Raw genomic sequence first — 14,944 nt, 5'->3', positions numbered from 1 at the left:
CAGCAAAGGAATTATCAACAGTCCATTGCGTTACCAGGGGAATCCTAGCCTGGTTCAGACCCCGAATCGCTAGCCACACCCCTTTAAATTTTTGGAGTGAAAGGAAATGTCAATTCAGGCTGAGTGTCAGGCTAGGGCACCAAATGTCCATCATTTAAGTATTCAAATTAGTCATGAAACATTTTTTTGGTCAAGGTTGATCCCATTAATAATCTTTAAAAGACAAAGAAGCACTGCACACACTGTAGCCAAAAGTGACAATATTTAGTTTAAGACGCAGAGTGAAAGTTGATCCCATGCCAAGCGCCAGTGCTCGCCCAGCAGTCTGCTGTCACCCGGGAGGATGCGTGCACGTGCCCATGTGCGCCCTTAGGGCACCCTCTCGCCCTTAGGGCATCTTACTGGTAACTGAATATTTCTATATTGCAGTATTGATACTTTTACTGGGACCGTACCTATGTTCCCCAGGTTCTATGTTCCCCATTTACCCCCACAAAAAGGTTCTATGTTCCCCACTTAACCAAAAAAGGTCCTATGTTCCCCAGGTTCTATGTTCCCCATTTACCCCCACAAAAAGTTTCTATTTTCCCCACTTAACCAAAAAAGGTCCTATGTTTCCCAAGTTCTATGTTCCCCACTTACCCCCACAAAAAAAGATTCTGTTCCCTACTCATCCAAAAATGCATGGGAAATATTCATTTCAAGTGGGCACTTAGGGGTGGAGACATCTGGGCACCTGAATTAGGATTGCCCACGTGTTTTCTGGTGGGGAACATAAGAGTAGATCCTTTTTTTGGTTGAGCGGGGAACATAGAGCCTTTTTGTGGGGAGGGTCGGTGGGGATTGGGAACATAGAACCTGGGGAACATATAACCTTATTTTTGGGGAAGTGGGGAACATACAACCTGGGGAACATAGGGTGGACCTCCTTTTGCTTAAATCAAACATTTGATTACTTTTTCCACCACTGACTAAAGTCTCTTTGGTGAAAAAATACATTCAAGGTCACATAGAACAGCTAGGTCAGCTGCCTTTATGTGGTTAACAAAAAAGGAGATCAAACACGTTCACCATCAATTGTCCCCTTTTAATAAATATACAAAGTAAAGCTTCTAACCCCCCGGCTCCACCGGGCGCGTCGAGCGTCGCGTCAACGTCAACGCTGGGAACGCTCCCGTTTTAATCAACTAGAAGCTGGGCCGCCCTTCGGGCGGCCCAGCGTCTAGTCGGCGACCTGGCCAACTCTGCCAGGTCCATTTTATGTCCATATATGGAGATCACTGCAGATATAGTTCTGGGTCCATTTTATGCCCATATATGCCCATATATGGAGATATCTGTCTATTTGCGTCCATTTCACGCCCATATATGGAGATCTCTGAATCTGTCTGTCTGTGTCCCTTTATGCCCGTATATGGAGATCTTTGTGATTCTGCATAAATTTTATGCCCATATATGCCATTTGCGTCCATTTTATGCCCATTTATGGAGATCTCTGTATCCGTCTGTCTGTGTGTCTGTCTGTGTCCCTTTATGCCCGTATATGGAGATCTTTGTGATTCTGCGTACATTTTATGCCCATATATGCCATTTGCGTCCATATAGTTCTGGGTCCATTTTATGCCCATATATGCCCATATATGGAGATATCTGTCTATTTGCGTCCATTTCACGCCCATATATGGAGATCTCTGAATCTGTCTGTCGCGCGTGCCCGTGGGACGAACGGTTCTCATATGGGGGCATTCATTTTATGCCCATATATGGAGAACGCGCGTGCCCGTGGGACGAACGGTTCTCATATGGGGGCATTCATTTTATGCCCATATATGGAGAACGCGCGTGCCCGTGGGACGAACGGTTCTCGAGATACGCGGATTACCTACATACATACACACTCACAGAGATTTTTTGTTGACTCATGTGGCGTACGTGATGTCAGAGCCTTTTATGAAGTGATGTCACAATGAGTCAGAGCTTTCGCCGATTTCCTCAGATAAGGAGATTCCGAACGTTTCGCGCCGGTTCGGGAAAACCGCGCGTCGGGTCGGGTCGAGACCCGGCACTGCACTCCGTGCCGCGGCAGGGAACGCGCGTGCCGAATCTGAAGCCGGTGGGACGAACGGTTCTCGAGATACGCGGATTACAAACACAAACACACACGCAGAGACTTCTCGCATTTATAGATAGATGAAGGGTGCTCCACTGCCTACAGCAACGTCAACGTCGGACGCTCCGGTGACGGCGTCCAAACTCGAAAATCGCCCCGGTTCAATTTTTTGACGGCGTCCACAACGTCCAGTCATGTTTAAAATATGAATAAATGCATTGTATATTTAAATGTAGGCTACATACGTGCTTTTCTGCTGTTGGCTATCCATTCACGTCATTCACAAGGGTGACTAGATGTCCCAGAAATCCTAGCATATTTTTTTATGTAATTACAGCGGTCTTCTTTGATAAAATTATACAACATAGGCTTTAATCATGACAAAACAAAGTGGTCCGTGGTGCATTGCTGCTCTCTGCTGTGAACATAGTGTGCTCTATAGGTTCACATTCAGGTCACAAATAGTTTTATTCCTGTTTGAAAGTGATTTTCATGTAGTTTTGGAAATGGGCTATATTGGCCATAGAATGAATACACAGCCGCTGCGCTGCGGTGGAGCCGGTCGGACGTCAATGTGACGGCGTCAATGAAGCCGCCACGACGCAGAGCAACGCGACGCCGCCGGTGGAGCCCTGGGGTTAGAGTTCATCTGGATATCATTGTAGCTGTGTGAAGGAAAGATGATTTTCAACTGCACTGTTATTAAAAACGTTTGGACTGTGCAAACCGTGCTAAGGGTCATGAGCACACTGAAGATAGGAGAGCCCTATCATACAGCAATATAGATACAGTATGTAGCAAAGCACATTTGGTGCAGTTGGCAGAATGTCACATCAAGTAGACTTTTTATTTTTATTTAACTTAAGAGTTGAAAATAATCCTCCTTTCTTGCAGTGATATTTTAGCATTAAGACTTAAATGTGCTGGAAAAACAACAAATGATATAGTTTATCTTCCACCTCATGGATAAAATTCCCTCAAATGTCAGGTCATGTCAGAGGTTAGGCTGAAAGAGCCCGGCCATTCTATGAAAGCCTGGATCCCGAGGCTAGTCAGAGATAGACAAAATAGGAAAATGTTTTACCAAAGTGCATTGTCCCTTTAGTTAAAAGCCATATTACCAGACTACAAGTAAGTAAAAGTAAACATTAAAAAACAATTTTCAACTGTGTGCCACTGTACCATCCCCAATACATCACCAGGATTCACTCTCTTAAAAAAAAAAAGAAAAAAACAACTTATTAGCATTTGGAATTTTAGTCAATGACTTTCCTTCTGAGATTTGTCAAATTATAATAAAGTACTCTTTAGGGCCGACTCCCTTTTAGAGCCGAATTTATTTCGGTTCGGTTCGGGGAGTCACAAAATCTCGGTGGCACCGAACAGCCGAATTAATGACATTATTATGCCGGTCATTACGGTATGACGGATTTAGTGGAAAATCCAAGTATTACTAAAGTGACCTTTCCGGAGAACAAATAGATTTTCACAAGCAACTGCTGAAGAAAAATAGCAGCCTAAAATTATGATGTCGTTAAAAGCCTGTCACAGACGGTGTGACCATAGCAGAGCCATTGAGATGGAAAGAATTGTGCCATCTCCCTTCAGGCCAATTATTTTACAACAATGGTGGATAATGTAAACAAAGAAAATATTAATTTTCAATAGCATATCAATTGATTGGCAAAACCAACTAACAGTCGATTAGAATTGTTTTAGGTGTGCTTAACAAGAAGAATGTAGAAGTAATGCTTTCCACTGGGCAACCAATAGTTACATACAAAAGCCTGATTCGCCTTGGATTAACATTACCTGAGGACCCCAGGTAGTGTGTAAAGATCACTGGAATCGACCAATAATCACAGGGGAAATGGGATAGGGAAGTGGGGGAAAGATAACATTACCCCACGTCCTCAGGTAATGTTAATCCAACGCGAATAGGACAAAAGACTACTTACTGTATTAGTTCCAAACATTTAATCATCAAAATGGGTGTTGATGAACAACATATCCTGTAATGCAGTGGTCCTCAACCTATGGGTCGGGACCCAAATTATTTTGGGGGGTCCTCAGATGAGTAACTTAATGTGCAACATTGTTTTCTCACTCAACAGTAAACAAACCAACATAACCTCTAAAATGACAAGTTAAAGATTTGCCAATTTGTCAAATATTAGAGGCAGAAACTGTGAAAAATAGTCGATCTACATGCTCACAACGCCTCGCAACACGAGGCGTTGTGAGGTTGCAGATCTGATATTTTCACAATAAAACCATGTTATACTAAATGTAATTCTTCGAATGGTGGTCCCCAGTTAAAATATGGTTATTTTGGGGGTCACATCCTGTGTCAGCCTGCCTCTAGTGTTTCCGAACCATTGTTGTCGTAACTCTTTCTAGCTCAATGGCTCTGAGCCAATCATCTTGGTGGTGCCTGTGTCACGACACAATGCAGGACTTGTCCATGTCAAACATGTTCAGAGAACTCCTGGTAATAGTTGGTGGTAATAGACCACCTTGTAAATGGAGGCCACAGGTTAACTCCCAACAATTCAATAATAATGCCTTGCTGATGTGTCCTAATGCAAGGGACTTTAAGCAAGCACGTCTTGGCTCTGTCAGGCGGAAGTACAACTGCTATAACGCAATCGCCGTAGCAGTCAAAATCGTTAAGCAACTACGTGGAAAGGTAGCTTCTGCCAAGTAAAAAAAACGTCTGCAATGTTTATGTATCGAGCACTGATCCATTTCCGGTTGCCGTAGCGGACTGCCCTTGCTGCTTAAAGTCCCTACTAATTGCTCTGTCATTGGTTTGACTTATTATCAGCATTAGCCAAATGCATACACAAGTACAACATAATAATAAACAATGATAGCCAATCCCACTATGCTATGCTATGGTAGCAAGCTGAATGACTACATTTCATCAGCATGCGCTGGTTTGGCAGCAGAGTCCAGGCCTCCTTTCCCAGCCAGTGACCTTAGATCCAAGGCCAGAGAGTCAGTCTGCTCACCAGCCAACGTTGAGCCGTTTCCCAGTTGTCTCTCTTCTTGGACCACGCCCTCCGAGTCTCTGATTTCTGGATTTTCTGCTGGTTGTTTGAGAACATCGGCACTGTCCAGGGGTCCAGGTTGGTCTATGTCAGGGGGGACGGGTAAGGAGTCGGTCTGAATGGCAGGGCTGTCTGCCTCTTCTGTCACCTGCTGGAACGAGGCTGGATCTGTCAGGATGTTTCTGGAAATAACTGGAAAAACGAAGATGAACAGTTTCTATGCTGTATAATATGCTCATTCTTTATATCGTTGTTGTCGGGTGGAAACCTTGTATGTCCAAAACCGTTCGTTTTAAATTGATCATTTAAAAAAAGATTTTATAATAGTGAAAATAGCCGATATACAAGCACACAGCGCCTTGCACCGCAAGGCGCATATATTATATACTAGACCAGGGGTCTTCAACAGAGGGTCCGGGACCCCTAGGGTGTCCTCAAAGTTACTACAGGGGGTACTCCAAAGCTTTGTGTGATGGAAAGAAAAAAATAAAATCTCCTTTTTAGCCAGATTCTTAGCCACATTCTGAGAACTTTAGCCAAAAATAGCCGATCTACAAGCTCACAATGCCGTTTTTTCGGCAAAGAGGCTTGGTGTAGAGGGGAAAAGTACTGACGGCTCAAGTGGTTAAATATCTGAAAACACACATTGACATGAATCCAAAATACATTGATTATGCTGTCAAATGATGAAACTATATGGAATCTATGAACAGGTTGTGGGGGTCCCTGCTTATTCTCTCTCTCAACTAAGGGGTCCTTGGCCTGAAAACGTTGAAGACCCCTATACTAGACTATAGGTTCGGCCCTCACACCACATTTTCTCACTTTACCTGTTGAGATTTGACAATTACAATTCAGGCATTTAGCAGGCGCTCTGATCCAAAGCGACTTATAAGCATGTTAAACACAGCGCAAATCAAATGCAGAAAGACAGTGAAGTGCATCCGTAAACTAGGATCCCATGTAAATCACCTAGCATCAGCCTAATAGTTAGGGAAAGTTAGCAGAGTCTTTGACCAATCTGGGAAGTAAATGCTTACCAATACCTTTATTCACAAATGTGTTCATAAATGTGTCTATCACCTTTGAACCTTTTCAAACCCAACTCCCCTGGGTAACTTTGTGTAAGCCGATCAATGTTGGGGGGTCATTGACTTTACTATACAGGAAAATAATACAAAAAATAGATCTTCTTTAAGTAGCATATGAGGGGTCAAACTAGTGTTTTTTTATGATTCTAAATCCAATGCAAGCATTTGTTTTGCACAGAAAATATTCCTAGGGCAAAAAGAAAAAAAGAAAAAACGGCACCATCACTAAACAGTTCATCACTAAACCATAGCATAGGACTTTGGCCTCACCTCCTTTTGGTTTGTAGTCATCTTCTAAAGAGGAGCCACGGCTGAAGGGACTGTAGCTGGGCATGATGATAAGACCCAGGGAGAAAAGGATGATCTGAAAGGAGAAACACACACACACGCACGCACGCACGCAAACACACACACACACACACACACACACACACACACACACACACACACACACACACACACAATTCTGGTTTTGTGGCAACTCGTGACATTTTCTATTAAAGGGCCACTTCACCAATGAGACAACCAGACCTTATTTTCTAGTTTTTTTTGGGAAACAATAAACACAATCCTGTGTTCTACTTGTTCATTTCACTTCCTGACTACATGGCTTCAGGTGATTACAGGTGTGTACAGTACAAGTTTTAATCAATTTGCAGGAACATCGCATAGTGAAAAAAAGATGACTTCCGCAAGTTCCGGGAAAATACACACGGCGGAAGTCCCACCTTTCTATGTACTCTCTGCCTCATATCGCACCCAGGCTTTGTAGATGAGTAAGCCTGGCTATGCGAGGTTAAGTAATAAGAGAGCCATTCTCTCTCTTTGACTTACCAGAATGCAGGTACTGGTCTGAGCTGCTTTAGTGACCGTTTGCTTGATCAGAGACTGCAGTCTACGCAGCTGAGACAAAAGGGACCTGCATACATTCCATGTAATACAGACAAAACAATCAGTTATAGAAACACATAACCATGTGTCAACATTGAACATAAATAAATAAAAATAAAGAATATGGACTTGTAGCGAGGCCATCCAAGATTTGATTTATTGTACGGTAGTTGTCGTTATCTTGCATGGCCCCAATCTCTATACTAACGGGCACTTGGGGAGTGGAGAGCATTGATCGTGTCAGACACTCGCGTCATCAAATGTCATCACCTATTGTTTACATCGGCTATAGCCACACTGGAGGCGTTAAGTGGGCGCGTCAAAACCTGTTACGAGCTTGGTTCTATTTTGGAGCATTGGCCAAATTGAGTCAGAGCAACACAGAAAGGTCTCCTCCTTTTATCTCAAACTTGTATTGCACTGTACAGTATGTGTATGATTGTTTTCATGTGCTTGACCCTTCTAGAAAGACAAGTCAGTTTTTAGATAAAATAGGCATTTTATTATTATAAAATGTTAAATAATAAAACTTCTTGTCTGGAAAAAGGGCCTGCTTTAGACTTTCAATAGCAATACCAATCAACTGTTGATGGCTAATAACTATTGTCTTACATGTTGTGTTTTTCCAGCTGCTCTACTGTCCTCTGCAGCTCCTTGTTCTGTGCTGAGCAAGCTGCAGCCCTGTGACAGACACCACACACACACACACACACACACACACACACACACACACACACACACACACACACACACACACACACACACACACACACACACACACACACACACACACACACACACACACACACACACACACACACACACACACACAGCATTATGCAGGTGCACGCACACACACACACACACACACACACACACAGCATTATGCAGGTGCACGCACACGCACACACACACACACACACACACACACACACACACACACACACACACACACACACACACACACACACACACACACACACACACACACACACAAAGTCAGTGAGAGAAAGCAAGCTAGATGCCTCATTCGCCTCTGCAGTTCATTGGAGCGATGTGCAACAGTTGTAGTCCGGACTTCCTGGAAAAACCAAGGGATAGCTGCCAGTCAAAGTGACTACTGGCCAATCACAACACGTCTTTTCCATGACTTCCATCCATTTCCTGATGTTGCGCGGCTGCGCAGCTCAGCTGTTCTTACAGGCTGCGTACAAAAATACGCCCCCACCTGCCTCTGATTGGCCTACCAACACCTGTATGTGTGATAGACATAGAAAGGTAGACGCCTCCTCTCCTCTACACATGGAAGCGATGCACACGGATTCCCTTGGTCCCCCGATGCATATGCACCAGAGCCAAAGAAGGCGTCTACATTTCTATGTCTATGGTCAAGCATTCATACACCTTTTTCTAGGCAAGCTAATGGAGCCTTCCCAGTGGCATAAATAACGATTGTGTAATTTTTAACTGCTATACAACATACTGTGTAAGCTGATATTTCTGTGATCAAATGGAAAAAACCCTAACCCTAACCCATATGCTGTGTATACATAATATTTTATTATACATCTCCCCTGACATAACCTTTATTGTATACAGACTGGTAATGACATTGGTTTGTGAGCTATTTATAGTGAATCAGCAGCTAAAAAGGGTCTCCAACATATATTTGACTTTCTGCACAAAGAGAGAGTGCAGACACAAAGTCTAACAAAGCTAATTTAGCTACTACTGTCTGTATACTGAGGTTGCCACCCTCAGTCTGGTTGTACCTGCTCTCCAGCCCATCAATGTACTCTTTTCTTCTTCGACGGCTGTCCTGTGCCGACTGCTTGTTTCGGATTTTCCGTCTGACCTTTTTCAAGATCCGTTCCTCAGCCTAGAGATTAATATAGATTCAAGGGTTATAGAAAACCATTACGTGAACATCCTAGGCACCCAGAACCAAGTTATCATTGTCTAGGCGCCGTCGCTCAATTCCTCGACTCTGGTATGTCTTACTTTGACATACCCTACTACAATGCTACTGATCTATGGGCACATTTTAATCTATTCTATCTGTCAATATTATGACGAATCCTGGTTACTCTTGAAGATAAGGAATATCATACGAAGTTGTAGCTGTACAAAAGAATACACAGAAACGTTGAATAATAAAACAAACTTCTTGTCTGACCTTGGTGAGAGGCAAATTGTTGGGCAAAGAAATGCCTTCCTGGTTCAAAAGCTTCTGCTCCTCCTCTGTGAGACGGAGGTCTGGGAAGAGCTGGTTAAAGGTGGGGAAGAGAAAACATGACCAACGGTTCTCTATCTACAACTATCACTAGTTTAACATCTGAACCTACTAAGACTGAACCATTAAAAATAGAAAAGTCTACTAAATCCTATTGTTGTTTTTTTTAACTTATGTTTCTTAATCTGTGGTGCTCAAAGTTTTTAATGTCAAGGTCCCCTGGAATAATATGTATTTGGCCGTGGGCCGTGGTCACGTTAAAGATGTTCGCTAAAAGAATATATATTCCAAAATTTGCACACATTTTCATGGTCTTTTAAAAATAGCAGATCTACTGTATATCTGGTATTTTTGAATCGCTGAAGTAAAAAATAATGGTTAAATTGGTTAAAATCTAACGTGACACAGATGCGTTCCCGCTCTTAGATTTGTGCCACAGATGTCAATGAAATCTTTTGACGTCTATAGAGCTATGGCTTGATTTGAGGTGTGAAAACATCCATTTTGGCCTAAAGTTCCAAACTCCCAATAGAGGCTTTCACTAAATTAATCACATTGAACCTGTGTCCCTATTTTCGTCCAGTTCCAGATCTACAAGCTCACAACAAATTGCGATGCGACACATTGAGAGCTTGTAGATCTGCTATTTTTGTTGTACGACAAAGTATATAGAGCTTAAGTGGTTAAAAAGATATCCCCATAAACCGGTGGGTCACTCTCTGGGTGAGGATGGGTAAGTTATGAGCAACTACCATCTACTGAGCTCATGTACCGGTACAGTAGATACTCTGCAAGGACATAACCCACAACTGGTGAAAGGCAGAATGGCTTGGTCGTACATGGCGATGATTGTTTGCTAAATAATGACAACATAAAAAGTCTCACTATTGAGCTTTCAGGACTGGAAGGGGCTGTGCTGGAGACAGAGGGGGTCACAGCATAGCTGTTGTCCAGCTGGTTAGCTGACACTAATGGCAGCTCATTCACTATGCAGGACTCGGAGATCAACATCTGAGAGTTCCAATCATCTGAAAAGAAAAACCATACAGTATATCTTTATTGAAAGGAGGGGTATTTGCTTTCCATGCATGTACCCGTAGGTGGAAATGATATGGCTACTTATATCTAACCTTTATATTTACCATCACAAATAATAATACTACAATACATTATTTATAATATTTGTTAGCTAGTAAGAGCCAAGAATGTCTCAACTAGGCCTGATAGCCATTGTTTTGGTACATCCTGTCTTGTTATGGTTCATCCTGACGTTGAAGCAGCTACATATAACTATGATCTCTGCCCTGTTCTCTTGGCAGAACTACCACTGACATGAGTGTTATTATACTTCTCTCCATGATATCATAAAGCACAACCATCACCACCTAAAATATTGTCTGGTCTCCTAATTGCCTCATTGATTACTGATTGATCAATAATTCCACTGCAGTGGCCTTGCTTATCAGCTGCTGTGCATTTGTTATTCTCAAAGCTGCAATTGGTGATGAGGAGATGAGATATACTTGATCAATCCCAGAGGGGAAATTGAGGCGTTACAGCAGCATAGTGTGACAATAAATACATAAACTACTAGAACCAATAATAATTCATACAACCCAACACCCTCCACCCAACAAACCATATCCTCACCCAGTTGTATGGAGATGACCTCCATATTCTGTTCAGTCTTCACATGCCCCAGGCTGCTGACATCATACACCACCTGGTAGTAGGGTCACAATCATGACAATTTACTTGACAAATTAATTGTCATTTCATTGTGTTTATAGCATTGGAATTGCATTATCCGTTTGTCCTTTAGGATTTGTTAACAAAAGTTGGACAGGGCAGAGATAACAAATAATAATCTAAATATGTACACAGAAATGGCTGACAATGACCAGGACCAATAATCTAGGTATAAAATGTACTATAGGGCCAGGCAATAAACAGACCATATTTTTAATAATTGTATACGTAAAAAACAATATTACTGGGAAACCGTGATCGCCTAGCTGTAATGTGAGCTTGTACGCCTCATAGATCTACTATTTAAACCTTTTTAAACTTTTTTTAAACTTTTTATGTTTGACTTTTTTCAACAGATTCATTTAGACAGATGAATGGAAAACTATTCTGATTATGCAGGCGATTATGTAATAAGTAATGACAGGCCTACCTGGTAGATTGTAGTCTGGGCCTGGTGAGCCTGCTCCACCATTGCTGTTGCCACAGGACCCTCAACAGGGTCCTCAGAGATGCCACTGTCACTCTCAGACAGCGTCTCCCCCAGAGGTCCGCTGGGAAACACATCGTTTGGGTTGATGGCATGAAGGACATCCTCTGATTCGCTGTCATTCAGTCCCTGCCGGAGTTACGGTAATAGCGTGAAACAAACATAGGTCCAGTCTCATTATTTCCATTAAAGTACTTTTGTCACAGAGTGCTTTATATAAAGCAATTAACATACTGTATCACAGTCATGACGGTAAAACAAGAATCAACAGCATGTGAAACTTTAAAGGGACAGTCTTGGGTTGTCTTGAACCCCGGACTGGGGTTATGTTCAAATACATTCTTAAAGTAAAATTGAATTTTGATTTTACAAACCTATTACAGACCCCAAGTACAGCAACAGTCTATCTGTAGTGTTGGCCCTTGGTGCTGGTGCTACTCGTTTATCTATGTTTGCGCATGAAGATGTGGCAACACAGTACACTGGTAGAACAATGATTAGCTCACTATCAATGACAGGTTTAAAAATGACCAAAGTGTCATTTTAGCATATCCAAAGTCATATTACCATGTATACACATGTAATAAATTCACAAATACAATAAACATACCAAAGAACAATCACAAGAAACAAGAAAGGTTCATTTCTGTATTTAGACAATAAGCCAAGCAGGTTGAGGTTTACATCAGCGGCAGTGAGTGAAGTGATCATACCAAAGTGGGACTCACAGATTTGGCGACCTGATAGTCAACTTGTTAGGGAGTGTAATGGGTTTTCGGAAACAAAGTCCCCGGTTTGATTTATGGCCTGCTGGACAGTGGACATGTGCGGATAGGATATACAGATTTCAGAGTGACCAAGATTACATGCATGTCTTAAGGAGATCATTGGGGGCCCAAATCTCTTTAAGGGATTACAGTTGGTTTCATTTTGCCTGACATTACGATGAATTCTGTGGTGAAGCAAACCCTGGGAGCAGTTTGGCGCTCAGGTCTTTTAGTTAGAAAGGCGTGTTCTTTCAGACAGTACGTGCCCTCTATGCACACCATCACAGCCTCTGGATCTTAAATGTTCATTGTAAAGGCTTTATCATGGAAATCATTGTCAGAGCTGCAATTCCTACACAATCTTAAGAACCGAACAATGATTTATTTACTGTTAACTATCAACTGTTAACAGTTTGTTTCTACTCAAGGATACAAAAACTAAAATAGTTTCATCTCATTTTCACCTTTTATAGTAAGGCCTACAAGTTAATCTCCACTAGATAAGACATGCAGTCAGTTAAATACTTAATACCTTTCCAGATAACCAAAATATGACCTACTATTGAATAAAGATTTTAGGCTAGATATAGATAGATTAGAGTGAGTGTGTTTTTCTTCAAAGGAGCTTCCCATCGATGTTCCACAGGATTTAAATAGTGTTTTTCCAAAAAGTTGATGGAGAATCATTTCTTACAGTGTCAAGACAAGAGAGAGGTTATAAACAAGCATTGTGATGTAGTTAGGGTGACCAGCATGCAGACGTCCAGGTGTGTCCGACACAGTCCTGATTAAAAGCTGCATGACCGAGTCCCAACAAATATCTCTAAAACACTAAAATGTCCCATTCACTACAGAATCGTTCCGCACCATTACAGCGAGTGGTGCGTACTTCCCTCAGGAAATACTTGAGAGACGTTGTGTGGCTAAGGCTGACAGCATCATATAGGTTATTCACCACCACCCCAGCCTGTTCGAACCGCTGCTGCATCCACAGCCGAGCAAACAATATAAGAGCACCAGAACCACCAGACTTTTGAACACTTTGAACAATTGCGCTATTTTATCGTGAACATTAGTGAGGATATGAAGACAGGTTGAACAGTGGTGCGGTTGTGTTAGTTATGTCACTGACACTGTAGCACACCAAGTGACAAGTGCAACCGTCACCACACACAGGAATCTTAGGTGAGAAAACACTACAAGATGTAGAGGTTTGATGGTGGCTGCAGGAGTCAGTGGACAAACAGGTGGACAATAAAAAGGTACTTACACAGTGAGGGTCCACTGCCCATTCCGCCAGTTGCTTTTCTGAGTTGGTGAAGATGACATCGGAACAAACCAATTTGGTGTCCAGATTCCAGTTGTCCCCTATAACACCGTTCTCTTCCACATCAGCGAAATACAGCTCACCATTCTCTGCATCCATAACCTAAATAATCCAAAGACGTAGTTTAATTACACACAGGCTATTATACAACTCTTTATTTGTGGCATATCTGACAGTAAACAAAGAGTAATTAGTGGTGTAGTAGAGAGTAGAGTAAGTAGTGGTGAACATTACAAATGAAATGCAAGTCTGAATGCCATGTGCAAATGGGAGGGGAGGAGGGAGGGGACACAAGTATCATTTCGCAAACAGTTGAATAGGATATCAACATCCTGGTAGGCATGCACGTTTAAACATGCACGCGCTCTCTATCACACACACACACACACACACACACACACACACACACACACACACACACACACACACACACACACACACACACACACACACACACACACACACACACACACACACACACATATCATATAAACTGTCTATAACGACATTATAGATCAGGGTACTTACTGACGTGTACATTTAACATCATGGAATTACATTGTGCTATTCGTTAGCATCAGACTAAGAACTGTAACATATGGAAGTGGTTAATTTCTCAAATATTTGATTAGACCATAAATGCAGTAAATACAATAAATAATGTTGTCTAGCCCGGGGACAACTTATATGAGGCCTATTGAAATGCATCAATAGTTGGTGCACCTCCTTGAGTAAGAGGATCCCTGTCAAGCCGGATAAACAAGAGCGTATTGTGTTCAGTTCAGACAGGGGTAGGCTCAGTACTTACTGGTGGAATGTAGCTCTATTCAGAAGCGAATAAAAGGAATCGCTATCCGCATTACATTACCCAATAATAAACCGTGTTTCAACTACGAGAAGAAGGGAAAAAACGCATCAGCAGAGCAACAGCAAGCCTTTCCTTGAAACATCCAGCTGGCAGCACGTTGTCAATCATACGGACGAGTACGAGTCGTCGTCAGCGCCTACCAAATCTCAAATTTTCAGAAAACAGTACAGTTTCACACAAAGTTGGTCCAGAGGGCTGAGAGAAACGTGAGACAGACACTGGACCTTTAAAGCAGTCTCCCAGGATGTCTTATAACCCGCCCATAGCCAGGCCGTTGATTGGACAGAAAACACTGTAGCCAATGGAGGAGGTGAGGAGGAGGAGCGTGCTTCTTTGGTAGGGTACGTTCTAGCCTGGGAATCAAATCG

General features: G+C 42.3%; 1 protein-coding gene across 1 annotated transcript; it reads right to left on the bottom strand.

Moving 5' to 3' along the window:
* Positions 1–1,097: 1,097 nt before the first annotated feature.
* Positions 1,098–14,743, bottom strand: creb3l4 (cAMP responsive element binding protein 3-like 4). Its single transcript, XM_080746290.1, has 11 exons — positions 14,517–14,743; positions 13,652–13,810; positions 11,558–11,743; positions 11,029–11,101; positions 10,264–10,406; positions 9,322–9,411; positions 8,918–9,024; positions 7,758–7,826; positions 7,089–7,173; positions 6,525–6,618; positions 1,098–5,355 (listed from the first exon to the last, which is right to left on the bottom strand). Exons 2-11 carry the CDS (start codon positions 13,805–13,807, stop codon positions 5,027–5,029), a joined length of 1,332 nt encoding a protein of 443 aa, XP_080602416.1. The 5' UTR covers positions 13,808–13,810; positions 14,517–14,743; the 3' UTR covers positions 1,098–5,026.
* Positions 14,744–14,944: the final 201 nt, after the last annotated feature.

The sequence above is a fragment of the Nannobrachium achirus genome (assembly GCF_963921795.1).
Source record: "Nannobrachium achirus genome assembly, chromosome: 2".
NCBI lineage: Eukaryota > Metazoa > Chordata > Actinopteri > Myctophiformes > Myctophidae > Nannobrachium > Nannobrachium achirus.
This window is presented reverse-complemented; position numbering and strand designations above follow the sequence as displayed.

Excerpts from the sequence above, each read along its gene's own strand:
- creb3l4 (XM_080746290.1), bottom strand. The coding sequence starts at position 13,807 with ATGGATGCAGAGAATGGTGAGCTGTATTTCGCTGATGTGGAAGAGAAC. Across the intron at positions 11,102-11,557 it reads CCCAGACTACAATCTACCAG|GTGGTGTATGATGTCAGCAG; the intron begins GTAGGCCTGTCA and ends CCCTACTACCAG. Across the intron at positions 10,407-11,028 it reads GGTCATCTCCATACAACTGG|ATGATTGGAACTCTCAGATG; the intron begins GTGAGGATATGG and ends TTTTCTTTTCAG.